Here is a 23127-nt window from a genome sequence, read left to right as displayed (position 1 = left end):
ACAGACCGAGGATGTTCAGTGTAGAAGAGGGGGACAGTTGAGTGTCATTGAAGAAGAGGGGATAGTTGTCTGGAAGGTTGTGTCGAGTTGATAGATGGAGGAATTGAGTTTTTGAGGCATTGAACAATACATAGTTTGCTCTGCCCCAATCAGAAATTTTAGAAAGATCAGAAGACAGGCGTTCTGTGGCTTCCCTGCGTGATATGCCCACTTTGTTTGCGAGTGCTCACAATAACAAATAATATATGGTACATTGCAGCCGTTGTGCGTTTTATTTTTTATTATTCTTTTTATGCAGCGTGTACTTTTATTTTTAACATTAGTTTTCTTCTAGCTTACTGCGTTTAATTCTAATTACAGGATAATCTCCATGACCGAGGCTGGACTGTACGTACACTGGATCTCTGCAACTATTCCCAACTCCAGCGCCTGTGCCCAAGTGCCGACCAAGATCACCATCAGCTCGTCTCTCTCCCTCAGGCAGTGCTGGGTAAGGGCCTTGTAACTCTTGTAAGTTATGCCGAGTAATATGATTTTTACATTTGTGAAGAATACTAGTTTTGAATTTTTATAGGTAAAATTATTTGCCCTCACACTCGTTAATGTTAATCCCACTCTATCAAGGTTGGGAAGGAGGAAAATTACATTATTAATATAATTGATAATATAATCTAACATCCCTCAGGCCATGCTTGTGCTACTGTTAGGAGGACTGGCGGTCGGCCTCGCCACTCTCTTTTTGGAAGTAATGATGGTTGGAACCTTGGGTCGCTGAGCTCAACGGTAATGGACCCCGGCATGTTGTTACGTCCGCGCGCGCGAGTGTATGTTAAGGATATGATAGAGTAAATGTAATTACGTAATAAATAACTTAAGATCATATTTCTGTACGTTATTTCCGTATATAATTCTTAAGGTTCCTGAAATACGAAAAGTCTTCAGGTTTTGACTGAATAAAATAACCTACTGTCGGCGTCCACATGTAGATCTTATACCCATTGTTTGGTATGGCTCCCTGGATGCTGATGACAGTAAATAAGTCAAGGTCCACGTTGACTTTGGGATCTTGTTGTGCTTTTACTGGGATCAGTTACACCAGGTTATCCAAAGTAAATGCTGATACAGTCTGGATTTACTCTCACAATGGGAATACTGAGTCCCCTGAGGCGCCTGACGTGCGTGTGGTGCTCAGGACAGACTACTTCTCATCAAGCTCATCACAGTTGCAGCAGGTGAATAGAGTGACATGAGAACAACATCCAGCAGCCCTTGTTTGTTCGAGTAAGGGAGAAGTTGTGGTGGTGGTGGCCATGAAGTATTTGCCATGACGGGGACAACGCTGCTTGCATATCACAGCTGGTTGCATGATTTATTTATTTATTATTATTTATTTATTTTTTTTTTTTTTCATGTAGGAAGGACACTGGCCAAGGGCAACACAAATCCAACAAAAAAAAATCCCACTGAGATACCAGTCCCAGAAAAGGGTCCAAAGCGATATTGAAAAAATAAAGGATAAGTGTCTTGAAACCTCCCTCTTGAAGGAATTCAAGTCGTAGGAAGGTAGAAATACAGAAGCAGGCAGGGAGTTCCAGAGTTTACTAGAGAAAGGGATGAATGATTGAGAATACTGGTTAACTCTTGCATTAGAGAGGTAGACAGAATAGGGGTGAGAGAATGAATAAAGTCTTGTGCAGCGAGGCCGCGGGAGGAGGGGAGACATGCAATTAACAAGATCAGAAGAGCAGTTAGCATGAAAATAGCGGTAGAAGACAGCTAGAGATGCAACACTGCGGCGATGAGAGAAAGGCTGAAGACAGTTAGTTAGAGGGGAGGAGTTGAGACGAAAAGCTTTTGATTTCACCCTGTCTAAAAGATCCTGTCTAGACATTTGAAGCATACATGGACAGATGACGCCCCTGTACTGAGTTAGCTTTGGGGGGCGGGGTGAGAAAAACTGGCAGTGACGTCTTAGAACACCAAACTTCATAGAAGCTGTTTTAGCTAGAGATGAGATGTGAAATTTCCAGTTCATATTATAAAGGACAGACCGATGATGTTCAGTGTAGAATAGGAGGACAGTTGAGTGTCATTCAAGAAGAGAGATAGTTATCTGGAAGGTTGTGTCGAGTTGATAGATGGAGGAACTGAGTTTTTGAGGCATTGAACAATACCAAGTTTGGTCTGCCCCAATCAGAAATTTTAAATATATATGTATATATATATATATATATATATATATATATATATATATATATATATATATATATATATATATATATATATATATATATATATATATATATATATATATATATATATATATATATATATATATATATATATATATATATATATATATATATATATATATATATATATATATATATATATATATATATATATATATATATATATATATATATATATATATATATATATATATATATATATATATATATATATATATATATATATATATATATATATATATATATATATATATATATATATATATATATATATATATATATATATATATATATATATATATATATATATATATTTTTTTTTTTTTTTTTTTTTTTCTAATACGTGTACCATCTATGGCTCCCACCACTCCAGGAAAGCCGCCAGTTGCCATGAAGTCAGCTTGTTTTCGCTGAATGTCACCTACACTGGTTGGAAATTTTATAAATGTTCTCACGAAGGCTGGTGTTACAAGGGCATCCAAAGTCTGCCCTATCACTTGACTAATGGCTTTCTGGGATAAGCCAAGGTCATCACCACTGCAGAGCTGTATTTTCCCAGTAGCCAAATATCGCTGTGCTGTGGCCACCTTCATTTCCACACTTGTTGCCATGCTCCTGTTGGTCTTGGATGCGATGGCATCGCTCACCATGTTGCACACCAGCAATATTCCCTCACGGTCCGGTCTGTGCCTCATTACGAGTTCAGCGTCTTCATACACATTCAAAATGTGTTTTCTAGGCCTATGAATCCTTGTCCTCCGTCTCCTCTCTCTTTGTTGTGGTGCGTCCATCTTGATTGTGAATAGTTAAGTGCTGGAGAAGCGAGTTGAGACACCTCATCCACAACACTTAACTTCTTTGTCCGCTAAGTGTACTTAGAGTAAATGTTTTGGAAGGTAGGACTTAAGCATTTCCCCAATTCTTAAGTGTAAGATTTAAAAATTTCGTCTGTAAAGAGTACTTAACAATACTAAGTATTCTTCGCAGATACGGGCCCAGGACATGAAGGGAGACAAGCCCAATTTCTTTGCGTTATTGTGATTATGGTGAGAATACTACTACCACCACCTAATGGCTAAATTTTAAAAAGTTTTGTTACATAGTTACTTTCGTTGTTTTCAATCCTCACCATTCTGTAGTAACAAACATTTCCTAGCCATGCGTGATAAAAAGCTGATAATAGTCTGTGTCAGTCAGTCGCGGCTTGTCAGTATGACCTTCTTACGTGGTTGAGACTGGATGCCCATATAAAGTGGCGTCGCCCCTGCTCGAGACTCACTTGGCTTCCACCTGCTTGCTGCTGCCGAGGCCTGCCCCGACACTCCTGCCGGTGAGTCCCGCCACTCTTGCGTTGGTGATGAGCAGTCTCTGCCTTGCATGCACGAATTCTGGTAGTGATGCAACACACACACACACACACACACACACACACACACACAGTAAGCTAGATAGATAGCTTTACAATAGAACTTCTGATATAAAAGTCTGTCCCAAAAAATTCGTCAATACATAAAGCAATGGAATAGCCATGCTAAATGCTCTAACACAATGTATAGTTAAAAAAAAATGAAAACTCGAATATGTACGGTAGTCTCAGGTTATTGGCAAACAGAGCAAACACTATGATGAAGGCATTCCCAAGGCAGTGAAAATAAAACAACAATTAAAAATATATAAACAAAACATTAAAGCAACTGACTGAACGACAGGTAAAACACACACACACACACACACACACACACACACACACACACACACACATACACTTGCACAAAAATAATATTTAACTGGAAATAAAGGTACAATGAAGGGTGTAACATCCCAAAATAAAACTACAAACATTCAACATGTACATACCCCTTAGTTAAAAAAAAAATCCAAGATCTAGAATGAAATGCACATATGCTCAGAAAAAAAAAAAAAAAGAGAATCGTAGCACACACAAAGTCAAGAATACAATATTAAAATAGAATGTACAACAGCACATGTTTCACACACACACACACACACACACACACACACACACTTGGTGTACTGTCATCATAGTGTATTAGGATTTTTTTTTTTTTTTTTTTTTTTTATCAGACTGTGTTACTTCCTTGTAGAGGAAATGATGGTGTTTCATCCCCGGAGAGAAACGTGTTTGTACGAGCGGCTGACGTTCTTGTGGCTGTGGTCTGCCGGCCTTTCTTTGAGGTCAATAGCTCGGCGGTCTGGCAGGAGCCCGCATACCGTGAGGCGCTGGTTGCGCTGGTGGGAGCAGAATGAGCGACTTTCTAAGGCAATGGACGGACACCAGCACTACCTGCTTTACAGTACAAGCAACGATAGCATGGGTTCTCCTTCCAGAGCAAAAACAAACAATTTCTCTTCCTCTCACAGCCTTGTCAGCTCCGAGACGCACTTCTGTGCTGAACAAATCTTACCTGAAAGATTAACACACTGTGATTCTACTTGTCAGTGCGTGACTGGCTTCATGCCTCAGTAGCTTTTGTCTGAACGATATTGGATTATATTACAAAGCGTTTCTAAGCGAGTCAACCCTTGAAGAAACTCGTCATAAATATACTAAGGAAAACAAGAATAGGAAAGGATTATATTCTTTTTTTGTCTTCCGCAAGTTGATTTCTATCATGATTTCATGTTTCATTTTTTTTTATGCGGTCACTGTTTGTGCTTCAATTTTCAACCAGTCATTCGTTTTTGCATCTTTTCCAATTACCAAAGTTATTTGAATGATTCTTTAATGGTCTTTGAAGATACAAATCATATTTGAGTAAATAATCTGTAAAGAATTATATATATTAAATACATTTATATTAAGGTAATGACAAACTGACATGAAGTACTTGAAATCTTCTAGCATATTTCACACACACACACACACACACACACACACACACACACACACACCTTGTTGCGCAAAGGCCAGCGCACCCGCTTCACAAGCTGGAGGTCTCAGGTTCGATTCCCCGGCCAGGTCAGGAGTTTCTAGGCGGACTCATTTCTTGTGTAGCGCCTGTCCACCTAGTAGTGATTAGCTTCCTGGTTAAAGTTGGGAGCTGTGATCCGCTGCGTAGGGTGCAGAAACAAACCCCTGAAAAAATACATTGGTTATCTGATTATCACGGGCCTGGTTTTCCAGTTTGCCGGCGCCATGTGGCAGCCAAAGTATCCTAGTGTAGATACTTATGGTTAATATGTGTAGATTGTCATCCCGTATGGCTGCTATGTACTTGAAATGAATAAAAAGTAAACAATAAATTATTATTATTATTATTATTATTATTATTATTATTATTATCATTATTATTATTATTATTATTATTATTATTATTATTATTATTATTATTATTATTATTACTGTTATTTTTATTATAATGATAATAACAATAATAATAGATCACTCACACACACACACACACACACACACACACACACACACACACACACGAGAGAGAGAGAGAGAGAGAGAGAGAGAGAGAGAGAGAGAGAGAGAGAGAGAGAGAGAGAGAGAGAGAGAGAGAGAGAGAGAAATCTTGTTATTTGGTAAAGGGAAATACAGACTTGTCATGAAGGCTTTTACATTAAAGCAGTGTGGCGAAAAAAAAGAAGTTTAAGAGGTTTTCAGTATATGGACGCAAGAAGAGGAGTGTATGTGCTTATCATGGCATACATGTGAATCCTAAGAATTTAACAGGAAGGTGTAAAGTATGAAATAAGTAAAGAACAAGGAATAACCAGCGAATCATATATCTTGAGGAAAATAGCCGATAATTATGAAGGTTCGCAACACTTCTCGTTTCACAACTGGTGGTATCGTTGAGAACTCCCGCTTGGCGAGAATATACCAAAACTTTGTGTCACGAAATTTCTTCCTTGCAATTTTCTTAATTGTAATGGCATTCTAATAAACTATCATTACTGAAGAAAAGAGTAGGATACGGATCTGACTTTGTACTGATCTACTATGCTAACTCATCTCAACAATAAATGTATCACTGGAATGTGTTTCCTAGCATCTTTTTTTTTTTTTCCAAACATTTACAAAGGGAATGAGGTCGCTGTTACGGTGATGTTATTCTCCTTCCGCCAGCCGCAACATGAGGTTGACGGCGCTGTTGCATGTTTGGTTCTTCTCGTGTTCCTGCGTCACACTGGTGCCTGCAATCCGCCTGGAACGTAAGTTTTCTCGAAGAAAGAATAACTGACTTTCCTATTGTGCATAGTGACTGTATCTTGAAAAGTTGACTTTGAACAATGGTATTCAAAAATGAAAGTGTTGACATCTTTTTCACAGTGAGTATATGAATGTATATTTCTTGTTATACTGTATTACTTTGTAACTGTGTAACTCCTGATTATAATCTCTCTTTGGGAAATTCAACTGGTGGGGCTTAAAGCGTGGACGGCAGCGCCACCTCCTCTGGTCGCCTGCCTGCCACTTCAGTGTTCAGTGTTTGTTAACTTAGCGGACCAAACAATTCCACTTCCTGCCAGATGCAGTCAAACCATCCTTCAGTAAGTGGGTGAAAAACCTCCATTAACAGCAGTGTGTTGTCCCGCATTCAGCCACGGAGGACGGCTGGGAGGCAGACGCGGCCACGTTGGTGAAGGATGTCCTACTTGGGTCATCGAAAAGCGACGCCTATCTCGTCATTATTGCCGGAAAAGGCTTCTCGGTGAGGCTTACATCTTATTTTGCTGGTTTATACGAATTATTGTGAATACTGAATCAAAGAAATACTAACAGGAGTGATTTCAGAGGGAAGTCCGAAGGTTCCTAGGAGCTTCGCGGAGCGTAGTGGTGTTTGAGGCTGCCAGGAATGGCTCGCGGCTCGCCCAAGTGATCACGCGCTCCCGCCAGGTAGGACTGAGGCCTGTGTGTGGTGGGTTTTTGTTGCTATTGTTGCTGTTACAGTTGTACTGCTACTACTACCTCTGCTACGGTACCACTATTGCTACTGTTACTACTGTTACTGCTACCACTACTACTATTACTACTACTACTACTACTACTACTACTACTACTACTACTATTACTACTACTACTACTACTACTCCTGTAGTTGCGGTTATTTGATTCCTATCTTGTCTCCTGTGCCGTGTGGTCACGGACAGGTGCGGTTGGCGTCGTGGATGGTCGTGGTGGTGGTGGTGAGTGACGACCCAGTCTTCTTGGCCGCCTTCGCCCAACAGGCCCGTGAGGGTCGCCTGCTGGTGTGGGCCACGAGGCTCATTGTGGTGAGCCGCCGCGCTCCGCACCGCCTTCACCCTCTCCACCAAATTCTCGCCCTTACCAATTCCCTCCTGCTGCTGGTGGATGGGGCGCCGGAGGTGAACAGGTGTGTGGGCGTATGTGTGTGGAGGATGTACTGTACACAGACGAGCCTCTCATGTACTGTACTGTTTTCATGATCATCATTTGACTGCTTCCCTGTATGCTTGTGAACTGTCACGGCCTAACTGAGCACCGCTGTTCATCTTCCAGCGCTGCTGGGTGGGTGGTGCTGCCATACCAACGACCTGGCGTCGTCCCGCTGCGTGTTGCCTCCTGGACGGCTGGGGGTAATCTTTCATTGCATCGGCCACTCTTCTGGGACAAATTTAGCAAGTGAGAAGCAATATTTTACTATTAGCCATACACATGTGGAGGGAGAAAAACGGTCAGTAAAAACTGATAACCGCCCATTCTTGACAACATGCAACTCAGTTATGCAACTCTAACGTAGATTTACAATTTTCTCTTAAAACATTTTTCAGTAAATAGATTGGTGAATGGAATCACGTTCTGCTTCTACATCCAGTACCTTAGATAGAATGAATGAATGGACGGATAGATGGCAAATGCAATTTAATATCAATAAATGCAAAGTGCTTAGCGTAGGTAGAGGAAACCCACACAATAGGTACACATTAGACAACCAAACTCTGGTAGGTACAGGGTACGAGAAAGATTTAGGAGTTATAGTTAGCTCTGAACTCCGTCTAGGGAAACAATGCATAGAAGCCAGAAACAAGGTAAATAGGGTACTAAGATTCATTTTTAGGAGTGTTAAAAGTAGAAGGCCGGAAGTAATATTAAAGTTATACTTGGCGCTGGTCAGACCTCATCTAGACTACGCGGTGCAGTTCTGGTCCCCACATTACAGGAAAGATATAGGTCTATTAGAATCAGTACAGAGGAGAATGACTAAAAGGATACAGGGGATGAGGAGTATTCCTTACGAGGCGAGGTTGAAGCTGTTAAATTTACATTCCTTAGAGAGACGTAGGTTAAGAGGGGACCTGATAGAAGTCTTTAAGTGGTATAAGGGTTATAACAAAGGAGATGTAAGCAAAATTCTTAGGATCAGCAACCAGGGTAGAACAAGAAATAACGGGTTCAAGCTTGAAAAATTTAGGTTTAGGAAGGAGATAGGAAAAAATTGGTTCTCAAATAGAGTGGTAGATGAGTGGAACGGACTCAGTAATCATGTAGTTAGTGCTAGGACACTAGAGAGCTTTAAGAGAAGATTAGACAAGTTTATGGATGGGGATAGCAGATGGAAATAGGTAGGTGTGTTCATACAGGGACTGCCACGTGTAAGCCTGGTCGCTTCTTGCAGCTTCCCTTATTTCTTATGTTCTTATGTTCTTATCTTAACTGACAAAGAAACAAAAAAAAAAAAAAAAACTTTATAAGTTTTGTTTTTCTGTCTGAACCGTATTTATGATTCTTGTGCAGATTTCATGTCACTTTAAAATAATGCTTTTGCTCTTAATAGCACTTTATATTCTTGATACACTTAATTCAATGGACAGTTTGGTAGCTCCTTGCTACCTTGCCTTGATGTGTGCCCTAACAGAATGTCTGGAGAGGCAGAGTTGATGGTAGCGATGGAGCGGAACCACAGACATTTAATGAAAGAAGAACCAGACCCGACAGCTCCTGACGGTGTGAGGGTGCAGTTCAAGGGATTCATGGTCACTGTCCTCGACTATTTGGCGCAGGGAGTTAATTTCTCGTGAGGCAGGAAAGATTTGAATCGTATCATGCAACATAAAGATGATATACTAATTGGTTTTCGAAGCATTTATATGTTAGTGTTAAGAGTGCATAAAAACAGTATGCGAACAATGGTAGTATCTGTTGCGTTCCTGCGCCGGAAAAGGTATACGTTCCGGAGGCCACCAGACGGATCGTGGGGCGTGAAGGAGCGTGACGGTACCTTCACCGGCATGGTGGGCCAGGTGTACAGACAGGTACTGACTGTCTGTCTGTCTGTCTGTCTATGTGTTTATTTGTCTGTTTCTCATGTGGATGTTAAAATATGTGCATACTGGGAAGAGGTTATTCAGTGGGAGAGATAAAAGAGGAATGATAATATACGAGTAGATAACAGTGGGGAAACGTAAGACAACTAAACAAGAGGACGATTTTCTTCTCTCAGTGACTGTGTGTTCTCGCATGAAGTGGAAGTCGGCATGGGACCCTTCGCCTTGAACGCTCCCCGACTAGAGGCCGTTGACTTCATATGGCCAATTTCCCTCATGCCCGTTAAGGTGTTCGCCGGTCTAGGGAGTGTCGAGGTGGACCCGTGGGGCTTTGTGCTGCCCTTCGGTCTGTGGGTGTGGGTGGCGCTTCTCGCTTTCCTCTTGTTGCTCTCCGTCGGCTCTTGCTTTCTCTCCTTCAAGTTTTCAGAGAAAGATTTTAGCGACGAAGGCTTTGCTTTTGTCAGCATTACGCTTCGCCAGTGTGAGCAATGCTACACTAATGTATTAATAACACATGTCGACTGATCGTGTTCTGTGTTGCAATGCATGATATCCTTGAGTTAGTGGATGAGCCTCCTTATACAACTCATGATTATCTGTTGTGATCTACCATGAATATTACAGCCATATTGGAAGACACATATCACACTGGATTAATGCGTGTATGTCAGTGTTGTATGCTGCCCTTTACCTGATACGGCTTGTTTCGGTCCGGTAGCGGTGTGGGTGAATGAGGGTGGGTGGTGGTGGCAGCGCGTGGTGCTGGGCGTGTGGATGCTGATGACCATGGTGCTGATGCGGAGCTATGAGGGCAACCTTATGTCGCTGCTGGCCGTGAGACACCTGCCCCAGCCCTACCAGACCATCAGGGACGTGGTAGACGACCCCTCGGTGGTCATGGTCTGGGAAAAGCAAGGGGCACCCATTCAAGCTGTCATAGTGCGTGAATTAGCCATACAAAAAAAACAAAAACCTTCAATAAGCACACATTCTTCCCTGCATGTGGCGTGACTTAATGTGTTTTTCGGTTTACATTATAGTTCAGAGTTAAATCTCATGCTATTTTTCTTTATTCATTATTATTATTTTTATTATTATTATTATTTTTTTTTTTTTAGTAGTAAATTATCATCTGGACAGGATGCTACTTCTGGGATCTTCTATGAGGTGAAGAAGAGTGAGGAGCAAGGGCGTGTTAAAGCTTTGCCAATGTACACGTTTCCCACCATCTTGGAGGAGGTTATAAGTAAACAGAAAGTGATTCTAGACTACGAACTAGTACTGACAGTCCTCAGAAGTAATCACTTTTCCCGCACGGGTGAGTAAGGGAATCTATCGACTGCATCACTAACGAGGATCTGCTCACATACACACACACACACACACACACACACACACACACACACACATAGAGACACACACACCAAGACCCTGTGTATTTTTGTTTCATTTATTCACTTTTTTTCCAGGTCGGTGTGACTTGTACCTCGGGCAGGAAAGAATTGTCGCTCATCCTCTCTCTCTGATCGGTCAGAAGGACAGCCCCCTAGTCTTGGCCCTCAGCACGTGGTGAGGGCCACTATTTCTTTGGCCATTTAGTTGTAATATGGTACAATCTGGATATGGACATGTGCTTAACTACGTAGAAATAATTGTACTAATGGACTTGTATATATATATATATATATATATATATATATATATATATATATATATATATATATATATATATATATATATATATATATATATATATATATATATATATATATATATATATATATATATATATATATATATATATATAAGTACATTAGTACAATTATTTCTACGTATTTATGCACATATCCATATCCAGCTTGTTTAAAACGTTATCGCTTATTTTTCTTACATCATATGCATATCATGGTTCATCTTGCAGAGTAGTTTGTTAGTGAAAACGTTGAAAGTAACTAGCACGAAAAGGCTTAAATGTTTCACTTTAGCAAAGTTTTGGATGCATGTTGCTCTTGTGAACCAGCAAACACTTACTTATCTATATACATTTAGTTTTTATGTTTTTCGTCTGCCTTTTCCTCACGAATATACAGCCACGAGGTTCACATTGCAGGGCAAATCAAGATAAACAGTATAGGTGAAACACGTTTTTGTTCTTCATTTGCTTATATCAGATGAGATTGTTCTAAATTTGCTTCGTTATATCTTGCAATCGTTAGGGGCGGCATGGTGCAGTGTACGGTCACCATGGTAAAGTGGTAACGAGCGTAGATGGGATTCAGTAAGTTTTCAGACACACGGCTTCGAACTCTACTTATTATTCGAGGTTAGTAAGGGCATCCACTCAGGATAACGGTTCCCAGATACCAAAAAGAAGGTTCTCTGTTAGGAGGCATCATCCTGTTCCTAATTGGCACATCAAGGGAACCCAGACACAGACACAAGGGTTGGAATCTTAGCCACGGTTTGAGTTTAGGAATGGTATTTTCTCGTGGCAAAGGTACCCAAATGCCAATATGAAAGTCCTCTCTTATCCCTAATTCATCAAGGGCAACCTGTGCGTCAACACCGAAAAAAAAGTAGCTTATTGCCCTTCATTCCAATTGCAGGGTAATCTCCATGACCGAGGCTGGACTGTACGTGCATTGGAATTCAGCGACGATTCCAAACTCCAGCGCTTGTAATCAAGTGCCGACGAAGATCACTATCAGCTCGTCTCTATCCTTCAGACAGTGCTGGGTAAGACCCTTGTGACTCTGGCAATGCCAGGTAGGGAGCTTGTTAATCAGGAAGTGGTGGCTAGAGACATGGTGACTCGGACAGTGCTTGGAAGAGATTTTATTGTGGCTTAGGCTATGATATTTAGTGGGGAGGGGCCTTATGTTGGAGGCTACTCATGAAGTACGTAAAAACGTACTTGCTCAGTTTTTTCTAAGCAATCAGCAGTAAACTGATGGTACAATATAATCTCTTAGGCTATGCTGGTGCTGCTGCTAGGAGGGCTGACTGTGGGGCTCGTCACTCTCTGCCTAGAGGTAGTGGTCGCTGAAACCTTGGGTCACTGAACGCTTCAATAGTGAACCCTGGCCTATCCTGGAGACGCCTGTGTGTGTGTGTTTGTTTGTGTGTGTGTGTCTTACAAATACCTACGCAAATAAATACATAAGCATAAACAAATGTAAGTTGAACTCAGAATATGAAAGTACACAATAGTGGACAGAACTGAATAAAAGTAAATAAGTAAACTTTCAAACATGTTTCGATATTTTCACATGGCTTTAAATATATTGACTTTATATCATTATATTCTCATGTGTAATGGTACAACATGTCGGCTGGTCTCGTGAACTGCAGCAACCCAGTACCACCACATACATACGTATATACAATATGACGGATAAACCACACTTTTTTTTTTCCATCGGTAAGGACAAACAAGAAGACAGATGATAGTTTTTGTCGCTTTTTTTTTAATTCCTTATTTTCTTATGAGGGAATTTCTTCAATAATAACAATAATAAATCAATGTAAATATACAGGTATTAGTCATAGTGCTCGACCTGACCGTCACATCTTCGCAATAATGGAGTAGAATTTGGGGATGAAACTACTCAGAAAATATTTCTGGAGAGTATTCTACACGGTTATTACTGAGGCCCTAGAGGAATGCAATTACTGCTTCTGCTAGTGCTATTACTACAACTACTACTACTACTATTACTACTACTACTACTACTACTACTACTACTACTACTACTACTACTACTACTACTGCTACTACTACTACTACTACTACTACTACTACTACTACTACTACTACTACTACTATTGCTGCTGCTGCTGCTACTATGCAATTACTGCTTCTCTTAGTGCTATTTCTACTACTACTACTACTACTACTACTACTACTACTACTACTACTACTGCTACTACTATAATTTAATAATACCTCCACCCCATGTTTATTGATGTGTCAATTAGGGGCTCCATTACTTGGAGGTCATTAGCCCCAGCTCCCGCTAATGACTGTGGCATCCAACCATATCTAATACTCTATAATATAAACATTAGTTGTTAACTATAAATTCACTCTACCTCTACTCTATCTACTCTTATGCCACTCTCCACCACTGTAGCCTCGCAGTCGAGGCCTCCTAAGTCTGCAGGTATGGGAGTGGAATGCCTTGTCCCCCTGAGACACAGGAGGGCAGATCTGAGGAGGGAGAATGAGAGACGGCACCTCACCCATGCGACGACATGGCTCCTTGGCTGGTGCTTCTTTTCTGCCATTAGGTCGGCTAGTCTTGAGTAGAAGCACTGAGCCTTGGAGCCCATCCCGCCAGATGTGGTGAAGACCAGAGGTGTGAAGCTGCCCTGGTCAACGTGTTGGATTCTCTCCCCATACGCTCGGATCTTCTCCTGCTCATTCTTGCGGTGGGCGGCCTCCAGGGAGAGTTCGTGCTACTACTACTACTACTACTACTACTACTACTACCACCACCACCACTACTACTATTACTACTACTACTACTACTACTATACTGTTATTATTGCTGCTGCTGCTGCTGCTACTGCTGCTGCTATTGCTACTGTTGCTACTGGTCAAAATGAATATGACATAATACAAAAGGTTTCTCCCGAAATCCATACTATCTAGAATTGGATAATTTTCGAGCCCTGGTATTATCATATTGACAAGTTTGCTTTGCCAACAGTGGCTAGCGAGTGTGACACTTGTGTAGTCTGGTGGAGGGACGTTGTGTATATAAGGTGTCACAGCTTCCCAAGGCTCACTTAGCCCCAGTCTGACTGCAGATACCGACGACCTCGGTCCGCTCTGCCGCGTCACTCCCGGTGAGTCTTGCCGTGGTGAAGGAGAGACAGCAGGAAACCTGCATCAAGGCCTCTGATAGTGAATGATTCGTTGAGTATACGCCTGCACAAACACACTTTATTGTTCATTCAGGCTCTTCTCTAAATTTTTTTTTTCAGCTACTTCATTATCGCCATAACACACCTTTGTCATTGCTCCCTTGTACAGTAAAGGATGGTGTTTTATCCCCGAAGAGAAACATGTTTATACGAGCGCCTGACGTTCCTGTGGCAGTGGTCTGCGGGCCTGTCTCTGATGTCAATTGCTCGGCGGTCTGGCAGGAGTCCAGACACAGTGCGCCGGTGGTTCCGGTGGTGGGAGCGTTACGGGCGCCTGCTGAGGCCAATAGGTGGGCATAACCGCCGCCATTTCCCCCGCGCTGCAGGCACTGGAGGCAGGGACGTCTTATGCAGGGTGAAGGGCGGTGCGCTCCCCACGCTACACAGGCGGCCGTACCCAGATCTGCTGTATTATGGAAACCCTCACTGATTGCTACTTGCGTCCTGGCGGTGTGATGTCTCAGGAATCCACGTCCAATATCCGATGCCTTTAGAACTTAACCAGTACTCTCTGGAATAGCTAACGAGAAGCGACTATATTTTTTTCGCCTTCGCTTTCTTTGTCAGATTTCGTTCGAGACGTGTCACACTAAGAACTTTTGTGCTAGAGTCGGTTTCCACTGTCATCTCAGCGTTCTTAGAGAAAAAGATTTTCTTGATTTTTTTTAATGAATGACACTAAAGTGTTCATGCAATTTCCAGCTTATAATGGTGTAAGGCAATATTTTAAAGGACACAAAATGTGTAAATGATTCATGTCGCCTTATTTAAGTAAATTAAACCACTTAATAAGTATGTTCTAGCGTTTAAGATCTTCTCATTATTCGAATAGAAGAAATGGCGTGTCTGTTTCGCTCAGGTCAAGGCCCGAGATGTAGAGGAACATACAATCATTCACATAAGTATATTACCTGAGGAGAAAGGAATTGTAATTATGAAGGACAGCAGCAATAGGACACATGATGTATACAGGGAGCTTGTGGATTAGAGTTAGTGAGATGAAATGTACATGAATAATGGGAGCTGCGCCATTCCTTGACTGTACAAGGTGTTCACAGAATGAGGAAACATTTTAATTTTCATTATGTTAATTGTATATTGTGTTGATTATGTTATTCTGAAATTACTTTCTTCGCTTTATTGCCATGATCAGATAATACAAAAGGAGAGTCTCAAGGTGGGGTGTTTTATATGTATAGTGAAATGCTTAGGAGACAAATTTTATTTAAAGCATATTTGCAATAAATATATTATTTGATTTAATTTCCGAGTGTCTTATTTTTAAACATTTATGAAACAAGTAGTCTTGGTTGAAGTCGCGTTAATTTTTCTCCGTCAGTCCTGACATGAGGTTGGCAGCGCCGCTGTGTTTCCCTATCTCAGTCTTCTGCTTCCCGCTGCTACTCGAGGCGCGGTTGAAGAGTAAGTCTTGCGTTACTCATAGGGACACAATGATAACTTTAGTTATAATTTTCGATATGTCTGATTTTTTGTCGTTGCAAGAGAGCCTTGGTCACCGATGCTTGACAGGCAAATCAGTTAACTTAAGAACCTCACTGCTGTTTGATGGATGGATGATCACTTAGTCACAAGTCTGAGACATTTCTTTTGTTCTACAGGCACGTCGAAACATTTTAATGGCTATATATTAAAAAAAAAAAAAAAAAATCAGTAATTTTTAATATTTTTTTTTCGTTCTTGTAGATGCTTGTAAAAGATTTTGTGTAGTGCTTTTATTGCATAATGCAATGAAAGTGTTAATGTCATAACCTCACATTCTTTGAAATATACATACATTACATTTTACCTGACTTGTTTTGCGTCTTTCATCAAATAAGTGTCCAGCGTCACGTTAAGAGATGTGATCAACTCGCACACAGATGCGGGTGACAGCTGGGATGCAGATGCAGCAGCTACCGTCAGGAATGTGCTTCAGGCGTCATCAAGAGGCGACATTTCTCTCATCATCATTACTGACACAAGCTTCTCGGCAAGACTTTCTGTTATTTTCTCTCTCATTTCAAGAAACATTAGATATAGCTCTTTTTGCTCTGAATACAAGCTTGTGTAAGATATGAGGGCTGATGATTTCAGAGGAGGACTACTGAGACGTTTCTGGTATCGTCGCGAGGCGTGGCGATGTTCAAGGCTGCCATGAACGGCTCACGTCTCAGCCAGGTGGTCACACGTGCCCGCCAGGTAGGATTCAACGCGAGGTTGGTGTGATCCTGTCGCTACTGTTGTTCTTGTTATTATTATACTACTGGTGGTGCTATTGGTATAAGTATTGGTAACAGTATTACTATTAGCATCATCACGTCTACTTCCTTACTACCTCATGTCCTGTGCTGTGTGGTCACGGACAGGTGCGGGTGGCGTCGTGGATGGTCGTGGTGGTGGTGGTCAGTGACGACCCAGTCTTCCTGGCCGCCTTCGCCCAACAGACCCGTGAGGGTCGCCTGCTGGTGTGGGCCACGAGGCTCATTGTGGTGAGCCGCTGCACGCTGCACCACCTCCACCCGCTCCACCAGACTCTCGCCCTCACCAACTCCCTTCTGCTGCTGGTGGATGGCGCGGTGGGGGTGAGCAGGTGTGTGTGTGTGTGTGTGTGTGTGTGTGTGTGTGTGTGTGTGTGTCTGCGTGGAAGTTCTGCTGTACATAGACGAGCCTCTCATGTAATGTATTGTTTTCATGACCACCATGTGACTGTCCGCTTCCCTGTATGCTTGTTAACACTGTCACGGCCAAATTGAGCACCGCTGTTCAACTTCCAGCGCTGCTGGGTGGGTGGTGCTGCCATACCAACGGCCTGGCGTCGTGCCGCTGCGGGTTGCCTCCTGGACGGCTGGGGGCAACCTTTTATTGCATCGGCTGCTCTTTTGGGACAAATTTAGCAAGTGAGTGAGAGCATTATCAAAGATGCATAAATAATCTCATAATTAAGGCAGAAATCGAAGAAAACTATACACAACTGGAATTCAGAGTTTTATCTAAATTTGAATATCTCTTAATGATGGACGATAAGGTACATAACGATACCGAAGAAATTTCAATCATCACATGAGTAGAAGTCTGTCTTTACTAAAGAGTTGCGATCAATACGCAACACACAGGCGGCCCCCATACCTGACATTCCATCCCCTAGGACGGCCAGTGGGTGAGTTCCGTGGCCTGACTTAAGTGGTGCGATCAATACTGTGTAGCCCATCATTGCTGCCTGTAATGTCTGATGTTCCCACTTACTGGCACCACTTTCGGGATTGTGAACGCCATATCATTGGTACAAAGAACCTAATTCATGGTGGGCAGAATGGAGCCTGGTGTGTGTTGAACAGAGGCTGAAGCGATAAATCATTGACGCTGATTATAGTGTTGTATGTTTGGTTACTGAGATCTTTGTTATCAATTAAGTAACATATTAAGTTGGGACACTGAAATGTAGGATAGGATGAGAAACGTTCATGTCCTGAATTACCCTTCTCTTTCTTTCTTTCTTTCTTTCTTTCTTTCTTTCTTTCTTTCTTTCTTTCTTTATGCATGTATGTGGGTGAGCTCCTTGGCCTGTATGTATGTATGTATGTATGTATGTATGTATGTATGTGCGCATGTATGTATGTATGTATGTATGTATGTGTCTGTCTATCTGTCTGTCTGTCTGTATGTATGTATGTATGTATGTTTGTATGTATGTATGTATGTATATATGTATGTATGTATGTATGAACTCATGTATATATGTATTTACCTCTACTATATTCTTAGGTAGCCATGTGAAGATTAGCTTATTATACGCAAGAAAGTTTGTGTTCGATGTATTCTTCCACGTGTTTACTCCTCACAGGTTTCCAGAAGGGAGTGACGTGATGGTGGCCATGGAGGAGAACCACAGTCATCTGGCGGTGATGGAGCCAGACCCGAAGGCCCCGGGCGGTGTGAGGCTGCAGTTCGAGGGCTTCATGATCAACGTTCTTGCGTATCTGGCACAAGGACTCAACTTCTCGTAAGGGAGCAAGTGTTGGACAGTCAGGAACAGTAATCCCTGGAATAAAAATTCTTTCTTTGGCCCGTATTCAGAAACGCTTTGCTCTTCCACCACGACTATTTTCCAAGGCCACAAAGATGATTTGCTGGGTTCTCAATAGTGTTTTTTTTTTCTATTTATGATGTAGAAATCTTTTTAATATGACACTAGAACCATAAAAAAAAAAAACACTTAAAAATCCCTGACAATTCAACTAGTGTCTTTTGAAAGTGGCGTAGGTGAGGCGCAGGTGTTGCACTTCAAAGTCAGGAAAGTTATATACGAAGTAAAGAAATATTTGTCATTAACATAACATGAACATTCTGACGCGAGACTCAGGTGACAGTGAGGATGGTATGTTATGTCTGTCTGTGTCTGGGCAGGTACACGTTCAGGCGACCTCCAGACAGAGCATGGGGCGTGAAGCTGAGGAACGGCTCCTTCACCGGCATGGTGGGCCAGGTGCACAGAGAGGTAATGCCACACACACACACACACACACACACACACACACACACACACACACACACACAAAAGCAAAATGACCGATGAGTTTTCCTTCTATGTGATTTAAGAGCGTGCATAAAGAATTAGATATACCATTATTATATCCTGTTAACAATTTCATATCAAAAGAATTTACTGTATCCATCTAACACGATCGATGTTGTATAGCGCCTTATTTAGAAAGGTGAAGATCAAGAAGTTTACGCTGTTTGAAGTGGAGGATTTAACTAAACAGAAAAGAGTATAAAATCTCGAAAAATAACAGATGTTAGCAAGAAAATTATTTACGGTTAGAGGTAGGCAGTCATGCGTCTCAAATCTACTATTGGAAGCCACGGATGCTTTCACTAAAGTATTTATCAAGAGTAAAAACAGTTTTGAATATATATCACGCAAGGACTGTGAACACGACTGGAGAGGTGGACAGGAGTAATGGCAGAGAGCAGATGAAAGAGCCGGGCAGGGCCTCATTCACTGCACGGTTACTGACGCTCTGCAGGATGTGAATCTCGGTCTGGGACCCTTCGCCATCAATGCCGCGCGCTACGAGGCCGGGGACTTTACTTGGCCCATCAACTTCATGGTCGTTAAGGTGCTCGGAGGTCGCGGGAGCCCAGAAGTGGATCCCTGGGGCTTCCTACTGCCCTTTGACCCGTGGGTGTGGGCAGCGCTGTTCTCTTTCTTCTTGCTGCTCTCCGTCACCTCCTACTTCCTCTCCACCGTGTTCTCCAAGAAAGGCTCCAAGAAAGAAGACTTTGCCACAAAAAACCTCCATTTCATAGGCATTATGTTTCGTCAGTGTGAGTATTTCAGCTGTTATGTAATCAAGATTTATTGTTAATATGTTCAGATTGATTATTAGTTATTTGGGGATGAAACTCTCCACCAACTTCCCGGGAGACAGGTACAAGTAAAAGGTTAGAGATCATGCATCTAGTTGTTGGCTGGTAGTCTATAGGAATAATTCTAAAATACCACGATGCTCAGAGTCATACTATAAAGAATTTTTTCTTGCCATTGTCAGATATCCCTTTCACATTCCACGCTGGATTAATGCTAGCAATTCAATACGTCTTACTAAACCACACTGCATCTCTTGGCCCGACAGCCATGTGGGTGGGTGAGGGCGGGTGTTGGTGGCAGCGCGTGGTGCTGGGCGTGTGGATGCTGATGACCATGGTGCTGACGAGGAGCTACGAGGGCAACCTTATGTCGCTGCTGGCCGTGAGACACCTGCCCCAGCCCTACCAGACCCTCAGGGACGTGGTGGACGACCCCTCGGTGGTCATGGTCTGGGAAAAGCAAGGAGCACCCATGCTGGCGGTGATAGTATGTTTTCTGTGTCTGTCTGTCTATGTCTGTCTGCCTGTCTGTCTGGCTGGCTGTCTGATACCCACGAAAACTAAACAAACAATTTAACAGTTTATCATGCTCAGGACGCCACTTTCGGGATCTACGAGGTGAAGAAAAAGGAGGAGCAGGGACGCCTAAAGGTACTTCAGCGCATTGACTATGACTCCATCCTGGACGAGGTGATCAGGCAGCATAAGGTAATCATCGACTATGACTTGGTGACGACCGGGACCATAAGCAAGCACTTCTCTCGCACAGGTAACCAAGAGGAGGTTGTGTGTGGGTGGGTGGGTGGGTCTCTCTCTCTCTCTCTCTCTCTCTCTCTCTCTCTCTCTCTCTCTCTCTCTCTCTCTCTCTCTCTCTCTCTCGCAAACAGCAAACCATGTGACTCTGTAAAGACAACTAAGAAAGATTTCTCTTTGTTTTCATGACAGACTGAAGCTGTTAATATCAGACATAACATCAGTTCAGCGAGTCACCATTTCCACAGGGCGATGTGACTTGTATGTCGGGCATGGGAATATTCTGGCTCAGCCCATCGCCCTTATGAGCCAGAAGGACAGTCCTCTCATCCCCGCCCTGAACGAGAGGTGCGAGGCGGGGACGAAACACTGCACTGGGCAAGCTTGATGCACTCTGGAAGACCTCATTGTCTTATATGCTCACCCTGTTTTTGTAGTTTTGTCATTTTCTTTGGGAAATGACTATTTTCTATCGAACTTCCTGTGTTTGCCTAAATATTATGTGAATTATGTCCTTGGCAGTAGATTTTTTTATCGATTAGTGTCTGGAAAAATCATCAAAACAATATCCAACGCCTCACATCACAACAATTGGATAATTCCTATATACGAGCATTCACTTATGCACTGCACCTAAGAAACCGTAGTTTGTGGATATATTTCTGTAAAGAGGATCTTGCAATAACCAGTTCTCATGGATGCTTTAATACTGAAAAAAATTAAATCCATCATTACTATACGTATCTTACTAACAATTTCCTAAAGTTCTTATATATCCTTTCTCTTGTACATCACATTATCTTGCATATCTTCAGTTAGAATTAGGTTTCGTGAGTGTTTCATGCTTATAAGGAATTAAATTCACTATTATATCTTATCAATAATTTTCCAATGTTCCTGACTTCCAATTCCTTAGAACATCTTTGGTCAGAATTAGATTTCTCGAGTGTTTCATTGTGATCCCCGCGTTGCAGGATTACTTCCATGAGTAAGGCTTGACTGTACTACAACTGGGCCAAAGTTGCCAACTCCAACTCCACCTCCTGTGAGCGAGTGCCAATCAAAATCACCATTAGCTCCACTCTTTCGATCAGGCAGTGCTCGGTGAGAGTCGCAAAGTAACCTAAGTAGTGCTAGTTAGAAATCTTAAGTTAGCGATGTAGACAGACGAGGATGAAACATAAGAACATAACGAAATAAAGGAAACTACAAGAAGACATCAGGTCTTGGATAAAACACGTCTACCAATTTTTACTTATCATCTCTATCCCTGAGTTTGTCTCATATATACATACATATATATATATATATATATATATATATATATATATATATATATATATATATATATATATATATATATATATATATATATATATATATATATATATATATATATATATATATATATATATATATATATATATATTTTTTTTTTTTTTTTTTTTTTTTTATTTACTTATTTATTTCCTTTAAAGATCCCTAACGATCCGACAGTAACAATTTGATTTATTTGAAGTCTAAATCTGTCAAATGAAAATCCGTGTTCTTCGTTTGACGTGTTCGTAAGATTATTATTATTATTATTATTATTATTTTTTTTTTTTTGTCAAAGGCCTCAGAGATTATTAGTCATCGTGTCCTCCAGGCTATGCTGATGGTCCTTGCGGGGGGCCTGGTGGTGGGTCTTGCCGTTCTGTGCCTGGAAGTGGTGGTCGCTAGTGTGTTGGGCACTGACGGTGTGATTTCGTAGTAACGGTAAGTCTTGGTGTGTGTGTGTGTGTGTGTGTGTGTGTGTGAGGGGTCTCTTAGGAACTGCACTGCACTAGTACAATAAAACTTAAATGAATTATGTAAATATTAATCCTATTTTCCCTTGTTAACATCACCTAAGCATTGTGTCTTCCCTTTCTTCCTCCTTCCCTTCTCCCCATCTGCTTTCCTCCCCCACCCTCTCTCTCTCTCTCTCTCTCTCTCTCTCTGGCACCAATTCCCAGCGGCACAGAGCGGAGGACAAGCGCAATAAATCACAAATACAGTCACAGAATCCGCGTCGCCGTCCTCCCAGTGGCCGCAAATGAAGCCTGAGCGGGGACAGGCGTAATTACACGACTCATTAAGGTGGACAAGCGAGACGAACTTTTAATTTATAACATGTAATTACTCCGCTAATCTCTCTCTCGCTCTCGCCCCCCCCCCCACCTCTCTCTCTCTAAGCTAATTCCAGCATTTAATCACAGGTGAAACTTACCTACTTCGTTTTAAGGCTTTTAATTGAGGTTTTAAATCAGCTCCGGTGGTGTGAGAAAGAGAGAGAGAGCGAGAGAGAGAGAGAGAGAGAGAGAGAGAGAGAGAGAGAGAGAGAGAGAGAGAGAGAGAGTGTATGTGTGTGTGTGTGTTTGTGTGTGAGAGATAGAGAGGGCACTCACAAGCGAAAGAGAGCACATCCGTAATTTAATTTTCCTCCTTATGGTCTTTTCTTTAACTCCTCCCCTCTCTTGCTTCCTGCCATTCTTTCCTTTCCTTTCCCGAGCCACCGAGTCTAACGTAGAATTAAGGTCATAAG

At 41.8% G+C, this 23127-nt stretch overlaps 2 protein-coding genes and 1 long non-coding RNA gene across 5 annotated transcripts in view; all 3 read left to right on the top strand.

The window, feature by feature from the left end:
- LOC135097560 (uncharacterized) overlaps nt 1–880 on the top strand; it is a 37531-nt gene extending 36651 nt beyond the window's left edge. For 2 of the 3 annotated variants that reach the window (XM_063999486.1, XM_063999484.1), the window contains 2 exons: nt 361–490; nt 686–880. In XM_063999486.1, the coding sequence (XP_063855556.1) occupies nt 361–490; nt 686–775 (220 nt within the window). In that variant the 3' untranslated portion in view covers nt 776–880. Of the gene's footprint in view, nt 1–360; nt 511–685 lie in introns of all 3 variants that reach the window. The other variant, XM_063999485.1, reaches the window with a different exon arrangement.
- A 9830-nt stretch (nt 881–10710) lies between these two features.
- Nucleotides 10711–15648, top strand: LOC135097578 (uncharacterized). Its single transcript, XR_010265822.1, has 5 exons — nt 10711–10827; nt 10979–11078; nt 12116–12245; nt 14222–14360; nt 14548–15648. It is a non-coding gene; the product is annotated as an uncharacterized LOC135097578 (long non-coding RNA).
- A 2637-nt stretch (nt 15649–18285) lies between these two features.
- On the top strand, nt 18286–22283 carry LOC135097567 (glutamate receptor ionotropic, kainate glr-3-like). The gene is made up of 8 exons (XM_063999489.1): nt 18286–18438; nt 18843–18933; nt 19406–19766; nt 19991–20295; nt 20403–20602; nt 20754–20909; nt 21536–21549; nt 22210–22283. Exons 1-8 carry the CDS (start codon nt 18302–18304, stop codon nt 22281–22283), a joined length of 1338 nt encoding a protein of 445 aa, XP_063855559.1. The 5' UTR covers nt 18286–18301.
- The last annotated feature ends 844 nt before the right edge of the window (nt 22284–23127 follow it).

The sequence above is a fragment of the Scylla paramamosain genome, unplaced genomic scaffold (assembly GCF_035594125.1).
Source record: "Scylla paramamosain isolate STU-SP2022 unplaced genomic scaffold, ASM3559412v1 Contig25, whole genome shotgun sequence".
Taxonomy (NCBI): domain Eukaryota; kingdom Metazoa; phylum Arthropoda; class Malacostraca; order Decapoda; family Portunidae; genus Scylla; species Scylla paramamosain.
Note: the sequence above shows the minus strand (reverse complement) of the source record. Positions and strands in the feature narration are given on the sequence as shown.